Source organism: Meleagris gallopavo, chromosome 14, assembly GCF_000146605.3.
Source record: "Meleagris gallopavo isolate NT-WF06-2002-E0010 breed Aviagen turkey brand Nicholas breeding stock chromosome 14, Turkey_5.1, whole genome shotgun sequence".
Lineage (NCBI taxonomy): Eukaryota > Metazoa > Chordata > Aves > Galliformes > Phasianidae > Meleagris > Meleagris gallopavo.
The window spans coordinates 15,038,539-15,060,445 of NC_015024.2; the positions used below are offsets into that span (position 1 = coordinate 15,038,539).

At 44.8% G+C, this 21,907-nt stretch overlaps 1 protein-coding gene across 6 annotated transcripts in view; it reads right to left on the reverse strand.

Moving 5' to 3' along the window:
* Positions 1-21,907, reverse strand: part of FRMD4B (FERM domain containing 4B) — a 106,552-nt gene that overhangs the window by 15,512 nt on the left and 69,133 nt on the right. For 4 of the 6 annotated variants that reach the window (XM_003210179.3, XM_019620212.2, XM_019620211.2 and 1 more), the window contains exons 7-11: positions 21,432-21,454; positions 10,310-10,393; positions 9,118-9,183; positions 8,130-8,187; positions 7,112-7,198 (exon numbers count right to left, since the gene is read on the reverse strand). In XM_003210179.3, coding sequence (XP_003210227.1) covers positions 7,112-7,198; positions 8,130-8,187; positions 9,118-9,183; positions 10,310-10,393; positions 21,432-21,454 — 318 coding nt within the window. The remainder of the gene's footprint in view (positions 1-7,111; positions 7,199-8,129; positions 8,188-9,117; positions 9,184-10,309; positions 10,394-21,431; positions 21,455-21,907) is intronic. The other 2 variants (XM_010718715.3, XM_010718714.3) reach the window with 1 other exon arrangement.

A 21,907-nucleotide genomic window follows, 5' to 3' on the forward strand; every position in this document is an offset into this window, starting at 1 on the left:
GTGGGAGAGAAGGAGGAAGGGAAGAGAAAAAGAGGAAAAAAATAATAGTAAAAAAATCTTTCACGTTTTAAGATTGCTTGGAAGTGGCTGAGACCCAACACTGTGCTCCCAAGGGGCCAAGAAGTGCAGGGCTCACCCAGTGACAGTGCCTGGCATGGGGGGCTGCCCACAGCCAGCAGCAGTGCTACCCCAAATGCATTTAGAGCACCAGTACTGTACTTGGGAAACTGTTACTACAGGTTTCCTGCTCTCATCAAATGCTACCTAATTCTACAAAGACATGTTTCAAAATCATTCCTCATTTCAGTTGTACCTGAACTACCCACACATGCAAAGACTAAACAGTTGTTAACAAAAAAAAAAAAGGAAATTTGAAACTGGTTTTTGAGGGCTGGAAATACAATTAGGAATAATTATCATGTTGGTTTTTTTTTGTGTGTGTGTGTGTGGAAGTTTTGCAATGTATGTTCCCTTTAACCAGATGATTAGGTCCACCTGAGTTAATGAATGTTTTCTCAATAGCCTTCCCATTCTACTGACTGCCAGATCCTTACTGCTCATGGAAAACTCCCCCTGAGCATGCTATGGGCCTCCCATGTGACCCTACAAGCAGGATGTGGCTGCTTAAGGTTTGTTCAGGTCTCTTTGGACAAGGCAGAGTTGCCAGGTGACCAGATTGCACCTCGTTAGCCCTCCATGCCCAAGCCAGGCTTCCACAACCCAACTGCAGCTCCTGAAAGTACCAGGAGCTTTAGATTTCTACATAGCAGAATCATCAAATAGCTTGGGTTGGAAGAGACCTTAAAGACCATCCCCAATGCTGCTGGCTAAATCAGGCTGCCCAAGGCCCCATCCAGCCTGGCCTTGAACACCTCCACGGATGAACAGACTGCTGGGGGACACCACTGGTCACTGCCTCCATCTGAACCATTGTCAAGAACCCTCTGGCTGTGACCATCCAATTCTTTATCCACCAATTAGCCCACTCTTCAAACCCATATCCCTCCAATTCAGAAATAAGGATGTGGTGTAGGACCATCGTCAGAGGCCTTGCACAAGTCCAGGTGGATGACATCAGTTGCCCATCCTTTGTCCACTGATGTCGTCACTGCATTGTAGAAGGCCACCAGATTGGTGAGGCACTATCTGCCCTCGGGGAAGCCGTGCTGGCTGTCTTGGGTCACCTCCTCATCTCTCATGATCCTGTTCTCAATAGTGCAGAGCACAGACCGAAATGAGCACCCTCCTCACCCTCTTTCCCATACAAAAAGAGCTGGATTGTAGTCTAACAAGACACAAAACAGACACTGACAGCGTAAGCAGGGAGACACATTAATAATAGAAGCAGCTGGTTTACAACCTGGCTGATCTCACACCTGGTTTTGAATAAAATGCAGGTTTGTCTGGGCACCACAGCACAGCCCCTGCCTTAAGAAATGGGCAAGGGGCGATGCGCTTAGTGCACCCCTCAGCCTGGTGCATTTAGTTTAATGTTTTTAAAATAGCATTTTTTTCAAGGGGGGTGGAATCCTAAAGAGTGCAGCCAAGTGCTGCTGCCCAGCCCCAGAAGCTGCCCAGCCCCACACCAGAGCCATTTCCCAGACCGAGGGTGATGGCACATTCTCAACAAGACCTGAGTTACCCCAGTGTTGGGTTTTCCACCCGAGGGATCGCTGGGTAATGCAGCAAGGATGTGCAAGCTTTGCTGCTGCACTGGTGGCAGTGCTCCCTCAGGAAGAGAGAATTATCCCTTACACAGGGCCCAACAGTGGGACGTGTGGTGCCTGCGATGCCACCAGCATCCCCACAGCTCACTGGGAACAGCAATCTCCAGACAAATCTAGCGATTCAGACCAAGGAAACATAAAAGATTTGTGCCCACAGGAATGCACCCCACCCCAATGAAGGAAATTACCACCCTGCATTTCAGCCCTTCAGCTGCAGTGTGCTGGTTGGCAAAGTGCCTCCAGCTGAACTCTTTTTTTCTTTTTCTTTTTTAAGTTGCTCTGCTTGGCTGCAAGGGGAGGCACCTGAGGAGATGGAAGGAGAGCCAGGCTGCCCCACCTGCAGCACCTTCTGGCAGGAGGAGGCAGACAGCCCTCACCTGTGCCAGCATAAATTGACAGCGCTCACACCTGCAGGCATCCATCTCTCACATACTAAGCCAGCTACCTGAAAACCTCCTCAATAGCATTCTTTTCGAATGCACTGCGATCCAACCTTGCCAGGTTCTCACTGGCATTGGCACTAGTAAGAATCAGAGATGTCTCTGCAGCAAGCAACCCAAGCAACCCAACTGCCACAGAAGGCAGTGTGTCCTTTGGGGCACAGCCTTGAGCAGCTTTCTGCACATCTGGAAGGAACACAATTTCAGAGCAGTCTTGTAACAGCTCCCTGTTTATTTTAAATAATTATGCGAGCTTAGTATCTGATGTCTAAATCAATGGCTTCTACTCGGTGAGAAATAAACACAGTGAAAGAAATCTCTGCATGATTAGATCCACCTGCTGAGAAGCCTGTACAAACACCATTGTGTTCTGAGCAGCTCAGCAAAGCAGGACAGAAAATTTACGTTAAGCAAATCTTCTGCAAGGGAAAACTTTCAGCATCAGCATTTAGAAAGTGTACGCTGAATTAAGAGAGAGATATCATAAATATGACCCTTTTCAAAATCAGTATACTCTAACAAAAACACTCCTGAGAACGTAATGCATTCAAGACGACGATTGAAATTCTAGCAGATTTGAAACAATACCACAGTGAGATTACTTTTTCTCCTCAGACACTATAGTTCATTTATCACCAGGGAGTCGCCCACAGAAACACAATGAAGTGAGGGAAAAAGTCGAAAAGCAAGCAAGCAAGCAGCTTTCTCACATTCCCATCCCCCAGAGTATCCCCAGGTCTTGGCTGAACGCAGAGTAAACCCAGCTCGCTCCACAGTGCACTCTCCATATAGGAGACAGCACATTGTTTATCTCACCAGTGAGAAGAATACGGGTAGAGATGAAAGACAGAACTATCTTGTTTTGAAACAGCATATGAAGCTCTGGGCCCTGGGCCTTGTTTCATGCATTTCCTAATCAACCCAGAAGATATTTGGGATGGGATCTTGGCGTGCCACCCAGACACCCTCCATAGTGAGCAGGAGGCACTGCTCCAAGCAGCAGATATCTGTATTAAGTGCAGCTGAAGGCAGAATGCATTTGCAAAGCAGCAGGACTGCAGAGCTAATCCCAGGTCTGAGCTGAAATCTGAACGCAGGTTGCAAACTCAGTCTTTTTATGCCCTATAAGACTTCAAGTTTATAATCAACTGAGCCATAGCATAACCTCCAGCCAGTGTGGAGCCACATCTTTTATCCACAAAGAAGACGATTTTCCTAAATGACATAAAAATTGCTCTCTGTTTCCAGCCTGTTACAGTACTGGAGCAAATCTTCTCCCTTGGCTCCCATCACTCACAGTCCATGCAAAGCTGTACAATGTGGGTCTGCTTAGCTAGAAACCACTTCCAAATAAACACAAAGTTCCACGAGCAACTTACAGTGACAGAAATCCTCTCTTCAAACAATCGCAGATCAACCAGCAAACTACCAGTGGCTGGGACCCAACCTTCCCAGCCAACCTGACATGCGCAGGCAGACCTGGCAGGTTTGCCAGGTCCAGCCCCATGTTACTGACCATCCCTTCCAACAGCACCCAGGCAGATGGGCTGCGGTGCTGAGGGTGACTGATGTGACGTGTACAAGCTCTGGCAAAGGCCAGGAGATACGTATCTGAAGATTGCTTCACCCAATTGCCTTGCAAGTTGTTTCCTGTGGAGAGCATTTGACACTATTCAAGCAGCAGTGTTGATCCAACAACAAAATCCTGGGATAACCACAGTGCTCCAAGGCTCATATTTAGGCTTCTTTGCCTAAAGACCTACTTGGATAAAGCCAAAAGATTTCACCCTTTGAGGAGGATGGTTGGGAATCAATTGATGCTACATTAGTAGAAGCAGTTGATTACTTATACACACACATACACACACACACATACACTATATATATATTTCTGAATGTGGATTTATCTCTGAACATATGCCCACTATCAAACAAATGCAGCCATATCTGAGAGCAGCTTTTGCTGTTACACAAACGACACAAGGAGCACAGCAAAACCAGGTGGGAATTTAAGAGAAGCACAGGCACCAGCTCCACATCTCCTGCCTGAATCTCAGCGGCTTTCCCATTTCAACAGATCTCAGAAGGGTTTGCACATCCAAAGATCGCTTGCATCTTTAAAAATGGGGAAGGCCAGCCGAGTTTCAATCCATTAGGATTGGACTCAACCTTCCCCTGTTACTGAATTAATCAGACCTATGTATATTTAAACATCACTAGCTGGAGAAGTGGAACACAATCAGGACGCTCTCTCCCAGATGGCTGGGGATAAACACAACGGCACTTCTGATCCACAGTATAAACAGCAGGATAACACCAGCACATGGCAGTTGTGAGTTTGGCTCCTTCTCAGAGAGGAGAGCAAGAAAATTCTGCTAAATCCAGCAGAACTAGCACTTCTGCTCAGACAGGCAGACATAATTTACATGCCTACTTCCCTCTTGCTGCTTTGGAAAGAATGGTAGTGCCTGCTCCCTGGAGATTTTGACAAGCTATACAGGCTATTCTCTCTCTAAAAATTTATTTTGATATATTTTTGAATACCAACAAATAACAATACTGGTTAAAGGCAAACTTCTCCCTGCCATAGCACAGACAGTGAGATTGTGTTGGAACAAACAGCAGTGTTTCAGTATCTTAACTCCAAAACCAAGTCCGGACTGGATGGGCACCTCTACACCCAGTGTGCTCTCACTCCCTGAACAGTGATCTCATTCCAACTATTTCCATAGTTCACACTAGAAGTGCACTGTGTATTTCAAATATCCTTCGTATAAATAAGCTGCATTTTTAGTCACATGTTAATTATAGAATCATAGAATGGCCTGGGTTGAAAAGGATCTCAAAGATCTAGTTTCAACCCCCTGCTATGTGCAGGATCACCAACACCAGGCTGCCCAGAGCCACATCCAGACTGGCCTTGAATGCCTCCGGGGATGGGGCATCCACAACCTCCTTGGGCAACCTGTTTTGGTGTTAAACGTAGGCAGGACTCAGCACAAACAGAGGTTCTGCCATTCTTATCCTCTCCCATCAGCACCAGACACAAATCCATGAGCCCATTGCGATACTATAGCTGTACCCATCCACGCTTTTTCCATGAGCTTACTGGCATTAAACTTTCCCTCTGCATTTAAGCCTCTCTTCCCCACCTTCCCTTTTGATCTCCATTCTCCCTTGTATAATTATAATGATAATTACAGTACAGCATAGAACTGTTACAATTTCCATTGCAACACCTCTACAGAAAAGGTGACTTCTGAATGCTGTTTGGTTGGGGATATTTTTGGCTTATTTATTTTTTAAAGTTCTTCCTCTAAATGTAACTCCTGCTGCGTTCAAAGGCAACACCCCATAAGAAACTGTAGCAGGGTGTGACTTGGTATCTGGGCCCTGCTGGCCTCAAAAAATTTCCTTCATCTGTCTGGTTGATGTTGTAAACCGAAATCCTCAAGCATATGAAGTGCTTGGCGAAGCAATGCTTCTAGCCAGGCAAGGCCATATTTTCTTGGAGAGAGCTGATGGTCCCAGCTGGACATCTTGGCTGGAGAACGGTCTGTATTGGGTCTGATAGGAAAAATCTCATAGATGTCCAAATACAGGAAAGCACTGAAAGAGCAAGAGGAGCTGCTTGGTGCTCTCTGATGATCAATGCTATATTAACGTTGGCTTGATTTTCTAGGGCTCCTCTTGTGTCAGTGTCATCTTTTAACACACATGGTAAAAGACACCTGGGGCTAATTCAAGCGTTCTACTGCACAAAGCACAGACTTGGAGTTCAGTCTTGGACACACAGATGAATAAATATAGCACCAAAGAGACCAAGTCATAGCCTGTCTTGCAAAAAGATCAAGTTGGGAACTTGAAAGGGAATTGCTCTTCACGAGGAAGTTCTGTTAAGCAGTGTTTTTTTGGCACAAATGCACTAAACAATATCATTTTGCAGATGTGAAATTCCCTGGCAGGAAGCACACACTTCATGTGAACTCCTGCCCAGACAATTCCAGGGAAAAGAGAACAGCAAAACCCCATGTCTGCACCTCCTCATGGCTTCAGCATTCCAACAAAGACACGACCAGAAAGAAACCATTCACATCCAGCCCAACAGCACGGTTCCCTCACATGCACCCTTGGCTCCTACCCACTGCCAACGGTGTTAACCAGCTCCTCAAAGATTGCAGGCCTCAGTCTCATGTCAGTGAGAATTATGCATCTACAGGGCTGGACGAGTTCCCAACGCAGCGTGTGCTTGGGCTGCAGGATGGATTTCCAGGGCCGCCAGCAGAGCCTGTCAGGGCTGACTGATGGGTGGCTGAGGGGAGCCAGCAGTGGAATATGGGACCCTCTGCCCCATTTAAGCAACAACTGAAATTGCTGGCAGAGTTCACCTGGAGAAGATATGCTGGGGAGAAGGGAAGTGGAAAAGGAGAACGACTTCCATGATTTGGCATTTACTCTCAGTTCCCTCTTATAATTCATTGTGTCACAGAAGCATACAGTTGCCCACGCAAGCCTGCAGCTCCATCCAGTTCATCTTGTATTTCACAGACATCTGTTCATCATTTCACACACAAAGCACATCTCTGAAAGCCAAAGGAAATGCTGCCTGTGAAGAAGGTCTTTACACTGGGATGTGCGGAAGCCCAGTTGCTTCATGCTTCTGCAGATATCATTGGAGTCTGCCAAGATTCCCATGGAGACTGCCCTAAGACCACCAAATTCAAGAAGACAAAGCACCCAAAGGCAGCTGCTCACCGTGGCACATTAATTTCCAGTATTACGTGAGAGGGCAGAATTTTACTGAATTTAACAGAATTCTTCTGCCTCCAGACCTTTGTATTTTGCTCACTAGATCGATAAACAATAGCTTAAACAAGTACATCCCAGCATGCAACACCTCCCCATCCCCACCCCAAATAGAAAATTCAGATGCAGAAAACTTACTTTTCTGGGTTTAACTTTGTCTTGTAAGTCGTACTGGCCTATTCCTTTATAACTTATTCCAAGCCACCAAGGGATTCCTTGTTTATCCTGAAAAAAGAAGCCTGCATGAACCAAGAGCTACTTAAGAAGCAAGCAATTCCAAGATTACAGCTTGTTTCATTCTGAGACAAGTACAGGTAGGTAAGGAACAAGGACAATTTTTGCAAACAAATTGATGTGAAGTGGATTGCTAAAGTGAACGTTGAAACTTTTTTCCATTGCCTTCTCAGGCAGAGGTAAGAAACTATGCGGTGGTTGTGCAAAGTGGACAAAAAAAGCAGCAAGCACTGCTGAAACAAATGGGTGTCACTCCTTGCAAGAGGTGGCTGTGGTAGGGATATGGGACAGAAAAAAACCGTGGCCAGTGACTGCATCCATGAAACTCAGGCGTGACACAGCTGCAGAAGAACAGTGCAAACCATCAGCTTCTCAGGTACCACTGTCAAGGCCATAACTGAAAGTATGGAGACGTCACCCCTGCTGAGCTCTTCTGCAAGAAAACACTTTTGTCCAGTCTCTGCTCTACAAATGGGAATAAATGTTGCATTTTCATCATTCTCCAAAAATACCACTCTACTATACAGCGTTACTCCTCTTTACATATGCACCCACTGATCACCTGTCACTTAGAAGCTGTCTTTTCTACTTTTTTTTATTAATTAGAAATGCTCTGCAGCAAACATTAATTACTTCAAATCTAGAAGTGATATCCAGTTTAGTTAAGCTGATACAAATTTAGCTCCTGATAGAACCACAGAAGGTTTTGAATGGGGGTTCCTCTCTGTCTTCTTTAGCACAATGTTTTGCTGCTTTCTGAAACCACTCTAAAAATAATACTGAAGAGGCAAAAAGTAAAAAGGTTGAAAAATGTGAGGTTTAATTCTTGATAGGAGGGTACTGAATCATCAAATTGCTCCTTTAGGAATGTAATCACGTGTAATAAGCTAAACAATCACATTATCTATGGACATTTACTAACCTTTACTCCATAGTAATGGACACCATATGTTGGCAAAGCTTCTACCACTCTCATGTACCTGTAGACAGATTTATAGCCTATCAGATTAATTTTTCTAGAGGAAATGATATCTATTAACATATTTTTTTCACACATACATTCAGGACATGTCATTTATCATTTGCATATTTTGAAAGCTGTAATGATTTAATGCCTATGTCTTCAAGAAAAAAAACCTATCAGCCAGGCTCAAGAAAGATGTGGTATTTTGGCCCAGATAAAATGGATGGGAGATTTCTCATACAACAAAGCATTCAATCTCTTATCAGAAATTCAGAGAACAGAAAGCAAAGCTTCCAGTTCTGCACTAAACTTAAGCCTTTGGGAAATATCTGCCTCTAATTATTTCATGATGTTGCTTTGGTAAAAATGGATAGACTCCAAATGAAATTGTTTAGGCAGTTGTACAATTGTTTCACGATGCAATGCAGAAAATCACTGAACAGATAATTTTTTTCTCTGTTCCTGTTGAAAGAAGCCCCTGAACTACTGAGACAGAGCTGCAGGCACTGAGCTACGCGACAAAGCCTGCAAGTTGTCTGCAGCACGTGGCTATGGAAGTCATCTCAACCTTCTTGGTCATCCTGCAAGACCTCGTTTTTTGAGAACTAAATTCTGAGTATTTGAACAAAGATGTGTTTGTCTTCCTTACAGAACATAAGATATGGTTTTCCCTTAGAGTTTGGTGTGAAAATTAAGTGACAGCAAACAGGGTACGGAGAAAGTGCTACGAATGGAATCCAAGTTGGTTCTTCTACATGAGAGGTATTTGGTAGAGGAAATTTATCACGGGTTTCCTCGCCTGGAAAATATCACTCCATAAAAGATAATTCGGATAAGATACAAAAAATGAAGTTTGCAAGCGACAAGGACCAAAAGAGTCTTCTCAGGAGAAGAGAAACAATAAGCATTGACTTATAAAGGTGATGTTTTTAAGTGTCATACTCACTGAACAATGGCTTGTCCTCTGGTCAGACCTTTTATTTGTGTATAGTGTTCAATGACTCTATCCTCACTGCAAAACAGGCACAAAAACCAACTTAGAGGCTCACCGACTTTTCCACATATGACAGCACATGCTGACATTTAGGTGCCCGCATGCAGAGAAGTGCCCCTCTGTGCATTTCTCACTCTAGCTTACATTCTGTTTCTTACCCATTTCTTTCCCACTCTTCATTAAGCAGCATGGAGCTGCATCTTAATCCCCGCCATCGCATGCTGCGTTCTGGGCTAATTAACAAATCGTTTCAGATCTGCTGCAGATGCTGCTGCAGAAGAATGGTACTAATTGTACGAATTCATTTCATGTTCTAAAGAACCAGAGCTTCAGGGGCCAGTTAGTGTTCCATATGTAGGGCAGAAGTTTTTCACTCTAGTGCACTTTTTCACCTGGCATTTCATAGATGAAGAACTACAGATTTGTCAGCAATGGCATTTTCACTTTTTTTCTCTGCTATATACTTAAACGTCTTGTTTTAAGCAGAACATGAAATATGCACTTAGTAAGTGTCAGACACCCAAATGCAAAGAAAAACTCAACAGTATTCATTCTGAAAAATAAATCATAACAGAGGGCCAGCACACGTGAAAATACATCAAGTATACATCAAGTCTGAAAAATGAAATAAATGAGAGAGTCAAACCCAAATAAAGGGCATGAATTACAAGGAAACAATATTGTCGATTCATCCCAAGTGTTGTTTCTTTCATGGCACATTCATGCCACAGAACTGATCTTCCCTTTCTCCCCTTGACCCGTTGAGGAGCATGAGAGTGGCTGGGTGGGCACCTGGCACCAGCCAAGGTCAGCACATCACAGAGGTTCTGCTGCTTGTTGGTTGAAAAGGTGTTCTTTCCAAACACAGACTTGGCTGGGGTTCAGATTAGCTCTTTCTAATGTGTGGTACCCCGCTTACTCCGATTCATTAACATGATTGAACTTTCAGTGAGGGATTTGCATCGGCTCTTGTGTAATTCATAACCTTCTAAAACTGGAAACGCTTGAACACAAGTGATTAACTTGAAGTCCTTTATAACACAGGCTGAGAACTGTAAAAACAGTTTGCAAGACTGTCTAAGAGCAGTCCTGTCATTGCCATCCACAGCAAAGATTTACATTTAAATTGAATTAAACAGCTCACCAGTAAGCAAGTGATGGATGTTCCTGCAGTGTCTTGGTGGGAAAGACAGGCAGCGTCTTCAAGTCTTTCCGAGTGTTTTCATCACTAAAAGCAAAAAAGGCACAGAGTCACTGCTGGTGAATCACAGATACAAATCATCAGTTTCAGCAACAGGAAAAGGCACTGTTCTTGGGGTGCACATGCAGCATTGCCCCATATCAGGCCATCATAGCAACGTAACTCTATCTGCCCTCTCACATGACAGTGATGTATGTGGTGTCGTGCAAGCTCCTGTTGTAACTCATTATACAGACACGTGATTATGGAGTCAGCCAGGCCACTGTGGCAGGAGTATGGTATCAATATTTATTTTGCACACACTTGGCTTTGTTTGCTGAGTAGGGAATGAGCACTCAACAGCTGCAGGAGGAAAGCTTTCGCCCAAAGGCAACGCTTGCGGTGCTATTTTTGCTCTATCTTTAGCTAAAATCCTCCCCAAGAGACAACAGATTCCAGCATGGTATTTGTCAGATCTGAGAGTTTAACACTGATCTGATTAACAACAAAGGATTTCAGTTCATACGCTATGAAATATTTGTAATTAAAGGAGTTTTTCTGGGCTTCATATTGAGGAGAAAGTTCAAATATTTTGGACTTTTGGTCCAGCCTGGAACAAAATAAAGTTTTTGAAGTATGCAAATGCCATTTGTCACAAAAGCAACAACAAGAAGAACCAGCAAAATATTTTAAAACCTATTAGTAGGCACCAGCAAAATGGTTAATATTCTCTCTTTTCATGCTCCGCTAATTAATCAGCTGAAAGTTGCACGCCTCATTTCTGCAGGATTTCTGCATGCCTTTGCAGCAGCATGAACAAGCACGAACACGACTGCTCTGAGAAAAGAATGCAGTCAAGTTCATCAGCATCTGCCTCGGCTTCAGCAGCCAGGTTTTCCTTGAAGGTGGTTCCCCACTCGTGAGCTGTTTCCATCAGACTACAGCATTACAGATTTTCTCTGAGCTACATCACCCACTCTCCCCTCCTTGCGAGCACCTGTAGGGCAGCTGCAGCATGGAAGCTGCTCTGTGGGATGGAGGAGGTGATGGAGGTGCAGGAAACCACTCACATCTCCAGTCTCGTGGCAGATATCAGAAGGAAGGCGAAGTAAGTGACAGCTTTCTGGCTATTCGCCTTCCAAGGTTCTCCCCCAGCCCTGACAATGCGCCTCAACCCTAAGAGGGACCACCTCTGGGGATGAAGAAACAGTTCAATCAGCGGCCTCCTTATTCTGCAGCGTCTTTGATGAAGTTGCCAAAAAGAGGTCAATTAGCATGCAGGAGCTGTTGTTACTGAGCTTTTCAGCCAGCAAAGCCAGGAATATGCACTTTTTTTTTTTTTTTCCCCAAACTGGCAAGCACCCAACTGCCATGAACAGGGACATCTGGGCGGAAAATCAGGATCTCTTCTCTCAGCACTTATACAGCCAGTGCTCACACAAGCAGAGTAGTTTTGTTTGCCCCTTAAAAGCCTACTGATGGGATCAAGATGCTATATGATGTCCCAGCTTGTAGATTACCAGGGCTTTGTAGGGACATGTGAATCCTCCTGAGGCCTCAGGAACCAGAGTCAAAACAAAAAAGTACCCCAAAATGAGGGAAAAAAATCCCACAAAGTCCTGAGCAACCTATTCTGATCTCATAGCTGACCTTCTCAGAGCAGGAGGCTGGGCTACATGACCTCCTGAGCCCCCTTCCAACTTTAATCATAGACTCAGGGTAATTAATTATTAAAAATAAAGATTTCCTGCTTTTTTAAAGCCTGATTTATAATTGCAATGGCTGCATTAAGAGTCAGGGCTGGCAGGGAAATAGTGAAGGAGGAGAGGGTTTCACAAGGAAGCGATAACAAAACAGCTCATTTTTACCAAACAAAAGGACTGTTCCTCTAAATACAGATTCTCAACCCCTACTATTCATATGCAGAGCTTTAATAGCAGGTCTTTAAGTTCTCTGTTCAGAAATCTCATTGCCAGCCAAAACAAGGGCTGAAGTACTGGAAGTACTGATGAAAACAATGCTGGGGGTCAGCAGCACCCTCATCATATACTGCAGAAATGTCACCAGATCTGGCAGCTGTGTACAGAAATGCCACATCATGTTCCATATGTTGGGACACACTGTGACTAAAGTGCTGCCATCACTTATGTGATGCAAGATGGGGTCCACCCCTCCACCATCAAGCCAGAACCATGGACCCTGGGGCAGCTCAGTAGCAAGCAGTCCAGGAAGCTGTGACAACTTTTAGAAGGGCTGGAACTCTTCTGTTCTTCTGCCAATCTATGAATGAAATCCAGTTTCTTGAAATAGCAGAGAATACACCTCTTTTAAGAGGCAAAGTTGGTCCTTATGACTTTTCTTGCTAAAGGGATGCAGTCTCCTGTCTGGTCGATCTTGTAGATCTGTGCTCTGTTCCCTATCAAAATGGATTTATGAGGCCCAATAGTCTATGAGAAGCATAACTGTAAGATTAAACGTGAAACGATCCTAGAAAAAAAGTGAAAGATCTGGAGAACAGGGCACAGATCTTTGTGTGCTGAATGCCTCCGAAGCACGCTGGCACTGTGCAGCACAGATCTGCTGACTGCACACTCAAGGATTAATATCTGGGATGATTCACAGCTTCACAGATAATAAAAGCCTCAAACAGACATCTTCCTTCCTTCAAGAGAGTTCATTATCACTCCATCTGCAGAGAGGAGACCAAGCACGTCTCCCCTTGACCCTTAGGATCACTTTCCCAAGCCCTCTTGGACCCAGCTGTTCCTCAGAGGTGACAACTGCAGATAGGAGCGACAGGTTGAATTATTACCTGTTCCTGTTTAGTTTCAGCAGAACCACCAGATGACCCAGACATTGCAGAGCAGACACTCCAGGCCCCAGATGTCCTACCCAACCCACTGTCCAACCAGACAGATGGTGCTCCTGCTGTGGCCATGGGCAAAGGTAGTGGTTCTCCTCAGAGCAGCAGGCCTGGCTGTTGGGACCACAAAGCCTACTTGTGTTCCATCTGACCTCTGCCACGAAGGGGCTTCTTGGCTGGCAGGTTGTGGCATGAGTCCAATGCATAAAGAGCCCAAAGTCAACAGGACTGAACATTTTTGGCAAAAGGTTTGTTTATTTCCCAGGAGGGGAATCTAGGAGAACACTTATCTGAAGTATTTTTTCCACCATGGAGAAGAATTAAAGAAAACAAGCCAACTGACCCTTTCCTTCCCATGCTGTACAGGGGAGATTTCTCCCCAGCTGGTATTGAGCAGAACTTGGACTGATCATGAACATCTACATCAGAACCTCCTCACACTGATCCTTGTCTCTCATTCTTGGTATTCAGTTTAATTTTCCACTCATCAGCGTCAGCTCTACAGAGACTGAAGGGCAGCTTGCCTCCAGAATAACCAGTCACAGTATTTAACCACATGCCATACTATGAATAGAAGTTCCTGTGTCCAACTGATCTCTAGCAGCAAACCAGTACCAATGCTATGTCCTTCCTACAGTCTATTAGCCTTCCCATGATATTTTAGACATCCTTCTAAAAGCTCACCAGAAACCTAAGGGACCACGTCACGTTACTGGGGCATCCTCTGCTGAAAGCACATAACTGAAAATTGAAAAAGACATTTATGCTCCCTGAAAGTGCATCTTCACAGCTTGTAATCACATGATACAACACTCCCTGACAAGCAAAGATTTACAGATCTATACTAATTAGTTAATGGCTGCACACACTTTTCCTCATTCCCACTGTCACAAACAGCTTATGCCTGTTGCTAATGCAGTAATTCAAGGTAATAGACGTAGATGTAACAAGATGTGGTTAATGAGATTAGCATAAAATGTGAAGAGAAGTAGCCACACCCACAGCAACAAAAGCAATATCGTTGGACTACAGCATGAAGTTAATCAACCCACATCTACTTTGTAAATATTGATACCTTGATAAGGACAGGACTTCAGACAACTTTTTCACTGACTAAAATGATAGCAGGTGTGTGTCTCTGCTGAACTGTGTTGATGACACTTTTCAAGGTAGGGATTTATTACTGGGGAAAGTTCATTGTATGGTGATTTCCCTTTGTTCTTGAAGCCTTTTATCCTTGCGTAAACACTTGTTCTTATTCTTCAGCATGATCATTAGCAAGTTATTCCTGGATCTTTATTTCACATTTGGCTTATTCTAGTAGTGGATTTTGGCTATACTGTTGGTGGAATTTAGAATGGCCTTGTTCATAGAAAAACACTGACCAGCTTCACAAATTAACCTGAAAAGCACATCAAAAATCAGCAGCTACTTTTCAAAAATCACATGCAAGATAAAGAGTTTCCTTCTTACTCTGTTCAAGATGCTTAGAGCTAGTGATAAAACTCAATGAATGCTCTACGTGTACAAAAACAGCCCATGCTACTGATTCTAGAGCTGCCAATGTCCAATCCAACACCTACCTGGCATCACCAAGGTCTCCAAGTTGTTCCCCTCCATATGACTTGAGATGAAAGGCAGCAACATGGGCCGCCATCACCACGTGGCAGTGGGACTGCTTTAGCAGCAGGTGCATTTTTTGTAGGTTTTCGTTATGTTTTAAAGCAAACAGAAAGGAAGAGTGGGATGCCTTGCATGCTCCAGTGGAGGTGGATCAGCCTCCCAAGGTACTACAAGGAACAGGTGTGAGAAGGAAGCAGCAAAGCAAGAGGGGAAAAAAAAATGATAATAATGAGCAGGGTTAAAAGTGCAAGAGAAAAAAAAGGGGGAAGACAGAGCAGAGAAGGTAAGGGGAGAGACCATTGATTTAGCAGCTTTTGAGTATGTCAGAGCAGCAGGATCTTGGCAGCAGGATTTTGAAAAGCACTCCCTGACAAATCCTCCTTTGTGACAAATGCCAGACGTTTCCCATCATTTCCCAGCCTTTCAGTTCATGGTCTGCTGGCACACTCAAGAAAGTTATTTTTCCATTGAAGGACAACTGGGATCCAGAATGCCTGTGCACACAGGGCTCCCATCTGCAGGGGCAGCCAGAGCCCAATGTCCCCTGGCCAGCGGGGAGCTCTACCATGCAGGGCTGCAGTTTGCCACTTGAATACCAGATAAGAACTGCCTGCTCAGAAAGGTATTTGAAGAAGCATTTATAAGAGCTTTCCAAGCCTTATACATGAAAAGGAACACGATAAAGAGTGCAGATGGCTTTTTCAATGCCAGGCAAATGCTTGAGGCTTGCTGCGCATCTCTGCTGCAGCCACGCTGCTGGCTCAGGGATTTCCATGTTGTGCTGCAACACCAGCTTCACCTTTAGTGTCCGACCTCCAGTTCCAGCCTTCAGGCTAGTTTCTCAGCTTCCTGAGCCCTGCCTGACCCTCTGAAAAAGCAGCACCTGTTCATCGCTAGGAGTTTGGTGACCTACCCACTGACCTCTAAAGATGGAACAGGAACGTTATAGAAAAACAATCTTTTGCATCAGCTATACACATGTACATCTCTCTCCGAGGACATAAGAGACCAGGCAAGTGAGTGAGATGCTCCCAGATTTTCATTGTCCAACGAGGCACCATTTAGATTCCCCTTTTGCAGGGACCATTTCCCTGGTTTTGAAGATAAAGCCCTTTGGTGTTTGAATCCTCTGGTGCTGATTGCCACTGGTCAGTCCCATATCCACACATACAAAGCTGCTCAGCTGCATCAGCAGTGCATGTCTCTAGGTTTTCTCTGTCAGATTAGACAAAGCAGGATGGCTCTGCTTTAGCTGGGATTCACTGCAAAGCAAAATACGACCGTTCACTGCTGCTACAACGCTTGAAGGATCCTCAGCTCTGCCTCACAACGACCGGCTGTTATTTCTAACGCTCACGCTCTCTCTTCCTGTTCGCACAACAGTCAGATTAGCCACATTAATTGTGGCTTTTTAGCATGTCTGAGTGCAGCAGCAAAGTTTACAGCCTGTTATCACAGCTCTGCCTGCTGATACAGAGATACAGGCAACCACAAGAAAAATAAAGTATCCATGTAACAATGAAGGCCTGACAAGTCTGCAAAAGCAAGAGGCTGTAGCTGAAAAGCTGTCGTCTCATTTCCTCTAGGCACAGAGCACGCACCACTGAGTAGATCCCAGCCATCACAAGGGAGGAAAAAACAAATGAGGATATTCTGTCTTTTTGTCCAGAGTCAGCACAGAGCCCGGATTAAGGCTAGAACAGCCTTACATGAAAAGGAGGAATAAAGAAAGGGCTGTCGAGGGAGACTCACGTATGAATAAAAAGACAATGATCTCTTTGCTGCCCCTCCCAAAAGTGTACTGATATCATGTACATAAAGATACTTTATTTACTATTTCTGAAACTATTAGAGCTACATTGCCATGTGCAAGCAGCAAACCCCAAGAGACCAGACTGTTGAATTACTTGCAGTATGCTTTTTTTTTCCTATATCTAGTTTTTTACTCAGCATTTCTGTACCTAATTCATGCCAACTCATCTGCTGCATAAGCATACTGTACTAATTCCTCAGAAGCCCTTCATTTCTTCTTTTTTTTTTCCAAGTGTCCTATTAAAAATAAAAAAAATAATAAAACTAAACTGACATCATTGCAGAGATAGCATAAACTTTGGTCTGCCCTGAACTTTATGAATCTACAAGCAGTACCAGTAGAAAAAACCTGTTGCTGAAATAACCAAAATAGAGTTAATGGTTCACAAGCAAGCACCCAGAGAGGTATTTAAAGGAGAAGTGCACAGAGAGTGGAGTCACAGCCAAAAGGCAAAATACACAGTGACTCACTCAGCAAACAAGAAGCCATGGAGCAAAGTGAGTGCACGCACAAGAGCAGAATGCTCAGCACTGATTTCTCAGCTGCATGGACATGACCAACTGGGAACAGTGGGCTGTGCTGGAGAAAGTCTCTGTAAATACCATTGCAGAGGCATTTAAAATACGCAATTAAGAAAATCCCAACTAAATTGAATGGGTGTCTATGACAGGCACCAGATCACCTTGAGAGTGAATCCTGCTGGCTGTGTATTCACCCACCAGTACAGCCCATACCCTGCTGGAAAGGACACACTGGGGCTGACAGAGGCATAAGGACTGCGCTCAGCTTTCTGTCACTGTGCTGACACCAACATCAGGGTCCCTTTCTGGGCCAAGCACCGTGTGGATCCACTACGAGACCTCTCAGACCTCTCCAGGATGCAAACAGGCAAGTAGGGACAACTTGGGGATGTGCTGCAAACCTGTGCTTTGCTTTGACCCAAGCTCAGACCACACCTGGAGCTTTGGCCATTTGAACATGGTGAGGTTTCTGAAAATAGGCTGAGCAAGCTGGAACCAGCAGCCCTCAGTGTGTCCTCTCCTGGAGCTGGGCTGCTCTGCAGGCCAGCATTGCAGCTAGCAGGTGCCACACAATCACAGAGCTGGTAGCTTTGTCCAGGCAGCTCCTTCCTAGCACTGTCCTCGCCATTATTTCCATGCTCTTGTGCACCAACATTCCTCTGTTTATCTGGCAGAATAACCATCCTCCCAAGCAAACACTACCCAAAATTTAAGAGGGAGCACTCACTCTTAATTAAGATTGTTGATACCAGTTTTCTGCCCGTAGACTAAGCACTTATTCTGTTCTTTAATGAAGTTTGTCACTGTGGGAGCTCCTGAGCCAGTTCCCCTGTAGCTGCAGCGTGGGAGCCTATCTTGCACACAAACCTCTTCCTGTTGCAGGCTGCATTTATCACTCACGTACCGATAAACCCCAGTGTCTCACACATGTCAGCTATCAGGAATTCATTATTTAGTCTGTGTTATGTTACACCAGGCAGGAGTTATCTTTGCAGCCCACAGGCCAGAATCAAAACCGAATGTGTCAGCTATTTAAAGAAAATGGAAGCCCTCCTCCAGCAACTTCGTTAACCTCCAGGGAGCAGGGCTGGGTTTTAGGCCTGGAAGTGTTACTGTGGAAAACACGGTTCAAAATTATCAGAAAAACATTGTTTAAAAGCTACTTTCTCAATTCACTTTGATTTGATGTTAATAGACTTTTTTCCTCCCCCCTCTAAGACTGAAATAACAGTACAGCATTTTTAGGATTGTCAATAACATTGATTATAAACTCTATTATCAAGCTACAAAGAAATACTGTATTCTATTACTATTTCTAAGGGCAAACAGTCTGTAAACTAAGCATGAGTGAATCATTTATTTCTCAAAGAGACAAGACTTTATATTATAGAGCATTAACATGGTGAATAATCACCAGACCGATCTGGTAACTGCTTTGGCTAGGTCTCTTGCAATCTCAAAATTCCTAAAATAAATAACAAACAGCTTTTTATTTTCCCTCTCCAAAATTCAACCATGTCAGAAGCTGCAACTTGAATTTCATTCTCTTAAAAACCCTCACATAAAGTTCAAAATTTCAAGATTTTTTTTTTTTTGCAGTTTTTTCATAAAAATCAGAGAATCATTTGAGTTGGAAGGGACTGTTGAAGGCCATCTAGTCCAACTCTCCAACAAGGAACAGGCACTCTGAAGCTTGATCTGGCCACCTTGGAGAAACCGGAGCGATCCCAGAAGATGTGCACTGGGCATGCCACAGATGGCATTCTGAAGGCTGTACTTAACAGGCCATAAAGCTTTTTTTTTTTTTTAATCAATATGTCTTTAAAGCTAACATCTTTTCCAAGTCTTTTCCACTTGGGCTGGTGCGTCTTGTATCATTCAATGACAAAGCACATGTTCCTGTCCCAGGAAGACCCACTGCATGTCACCTGCAAGGGCTGAGCCTGAGATCCTCACACTGTCAGTGCCACTTGGCTGTGGGGTGACTTCCACAGAAGTCAGCAGCTGTTACTGTCTCTAAGTACCCACGTCAGGTTTGCTCGCTGAAAATGAACAGATTTCCAAGGAATGTGCTCACTCACTGAGCACGAAAAGAGGGCAGGCAGCTTGTGGGAGATTACTGTGCTCTTCCTGCAAGGCCTTATCTGAGGAAGGGGTTACTGCAGAGCTGTGGGAGTTTATGGTGCCCTGGTACTGGCCTGCATATTCCCACCTGGAGCCAGCAAGAGAGATGTGCCCCCAACAAAAGCTCCTCATGAGGCAGGCAGAGATCACCAACGCTGTCCAGACTGGCCCATCTTTAACTGACAGGTAATCTCCAGGACTTGAGGCAATTCTGCACTAATCCTATATTAAAAAATTAATCATGGCATTCTCACGTAAGCAGAAATGGTGCAAGAGCCACATTCCAGAAAGTGATTCAAAACGGAATTGCCAAACGATAGGCAACACTGAGCACATCTACCCCAGCACCACAGCAGGAAGCAGCCTGTGTGCAGAGAGCAGAAAGGCTGCAGGACGGTGCTGGTGGGTTTGCTGGGCCATCAGTCACACAGCATCTTCGTAACACACACTGGTAATGAAGCCAGCACTTTAACATCGGTGGTCCAAATGACACTTGTGCTATGTAAAATCAAATTCCTTCACTCTGATGTGTGGGACAGCTGGCCATGCTCATTTGATATGGAGGCGTAACTTTTTTTTTTAATACAGTGAAAGCAATTGCTGCAGCTTACGATCTTTTGCAAAAGGCAACTGTTTGGAGAAGGAAATCAATCTTGTAGCACACCTCTTGCCTCCCATGTTCTTTAAATACTTTGGAAGGTAACAACAGGCGGTCCACGCCTTCCAACCTGTCTGATGAGGCATGCGAAATAACCACGTACACAGTTCTTGTGCTTGTGAAGCAATACTTACAAACCTATTTATTGCAAATGATAAGGAGTCAGAACTAAGTTCAAACTACACAAGGGAGGTTTTAACTACAAATGCAGTTTTAAACCTTAAAACTCTTTTCCTGAGGGCTTGTACCAGGCTAAGAGAGCCTATGCCACCAGGGCTGCAACTTAGCAAGTTGCTTCTAGTCAAGCGAGCTGTGGTGACATGAGTTCCCTGGTTATCTGTCCTTACATTGAGGGATGCTGCAGGAAATCAGGGTAGATGAGCAGTCTTTCTGGGGTGAAGGGCAGCACATTGTGGCTATAAGCAATATCCTGTGGGTCACAAAGGAGGTCTGCAGTGTGAATAGGAACAGAAGTATCTGTACCGGCAGCCCATCCAGCTGATCTTAGTCACAAGGGCATCCCTTCCTCTTTGCAGGCGTGACAGCACACCAACAAAAAGCAAAGAGGTCTGTGATGGGCTTTACAAAGCATGCTCTTCCACACAAGGGGGACTGACACCAGGGCCAGAACAGAGCTGGCACTGACGCTGTGCACTGAAAGAAGAGCAGAGAATACCTCTGCTGGGGGTTTTGGCATCAGGCACAACTCATATCCTGCATTTAGCAGGTAGCCCCTCACTGGACATCTTCCAAACGTGTCTTTTGCAGCAGGAAAGCTGCTGCAGCAAGAGCATAACATCCTACTGTATGGAAACTCAGCAAATGGTAAAACATTAACGCGACCAATGCTGACCTTTTGAATTTTTGTTTGCTCAGCAGGCCGTTCCTAATTGAAGGTCTTTTCCCTGGGCTCCAACAGCTCTGAGCACAGCCTCAGCTCCCCACACAGCTCCCAGCGCTGCTATCCAAACCCATGCACGGAGGTGACCAGGCAGAAAGCAATTTCCAAGGGCAAACACTCTCTGCGTGTGCAGCCCCAGTGCAGCATACAGCTCAGCACAAGTGTTGGGTCAGGTGTGGGCTGAGGGAGGCCTGGGGGCAGCTGCAGAAGAAAGAGGCTCATTGACCTCAGGCAGGCAGCTGGCAGCTCCATGTCCCCCACACGTGCTGAGGGTGGGCACGGTCTGCAGCACCAAGCACGGGCTGGCTGGGAGCAAAGGGCAGCAGCTCCCCGTCCCACTCAGGCATGCACACGATGGGAGGGGAGCAAAGAAGGATGGCCTGGAAAGTTGTTTTGATTCTGAGCCTTGATTCTGTTCACCCTGCAGTTAGATTTTATCCAGTCTAGCGGTGCATTTTGCTTTCTTCGGCCGCTGCTCTCAGTTGGACTTTACCCCTCATTTCTGATTGTTTGAAATACAATGCAAACCAGCCAAAACACATCCATCAAGCCCGTTAGTATTAGAAAGGAAAAATGTTATTACCTGGAATAGTCCCCTTTGGCTTCCTACAATTGAAAAACAGTGCAGAATTAAAACATTATCTCTTCAAAAGTCCTCGATTTTCCCAGCATTGTTTGCTTCCCCACTCCCACAGCTTTTTGGCTGGATCCCGACCTCAGCCACATTCACACAGAGGCTGCCTGCATGCACTCAGGAACAGAGCTTGGCCCTTCATGCTTCCAGCTGTAGATTATCCACCTACACCATAAATAAATGTGCTTCTAGAAGGGGGACGAATTTCACGATCCACATCCAATGTCATTTTTGCTGCCCAAGAAGTGAAATACAGTTCTCTCTCTGGTTGTCCAAGCTGAAAGTCAGCTCTAGGAGCAGGTCAGACTTTTGGGAGAAATTGTGCTCTTGGAAGCAGCTCAAGCAGATCAGCTTTGCTGAGCATTTCATATGGGGGTGGGGGTTGAGCAGGGAGAACAAACATTTTAAAGGTAGATATTTATTTC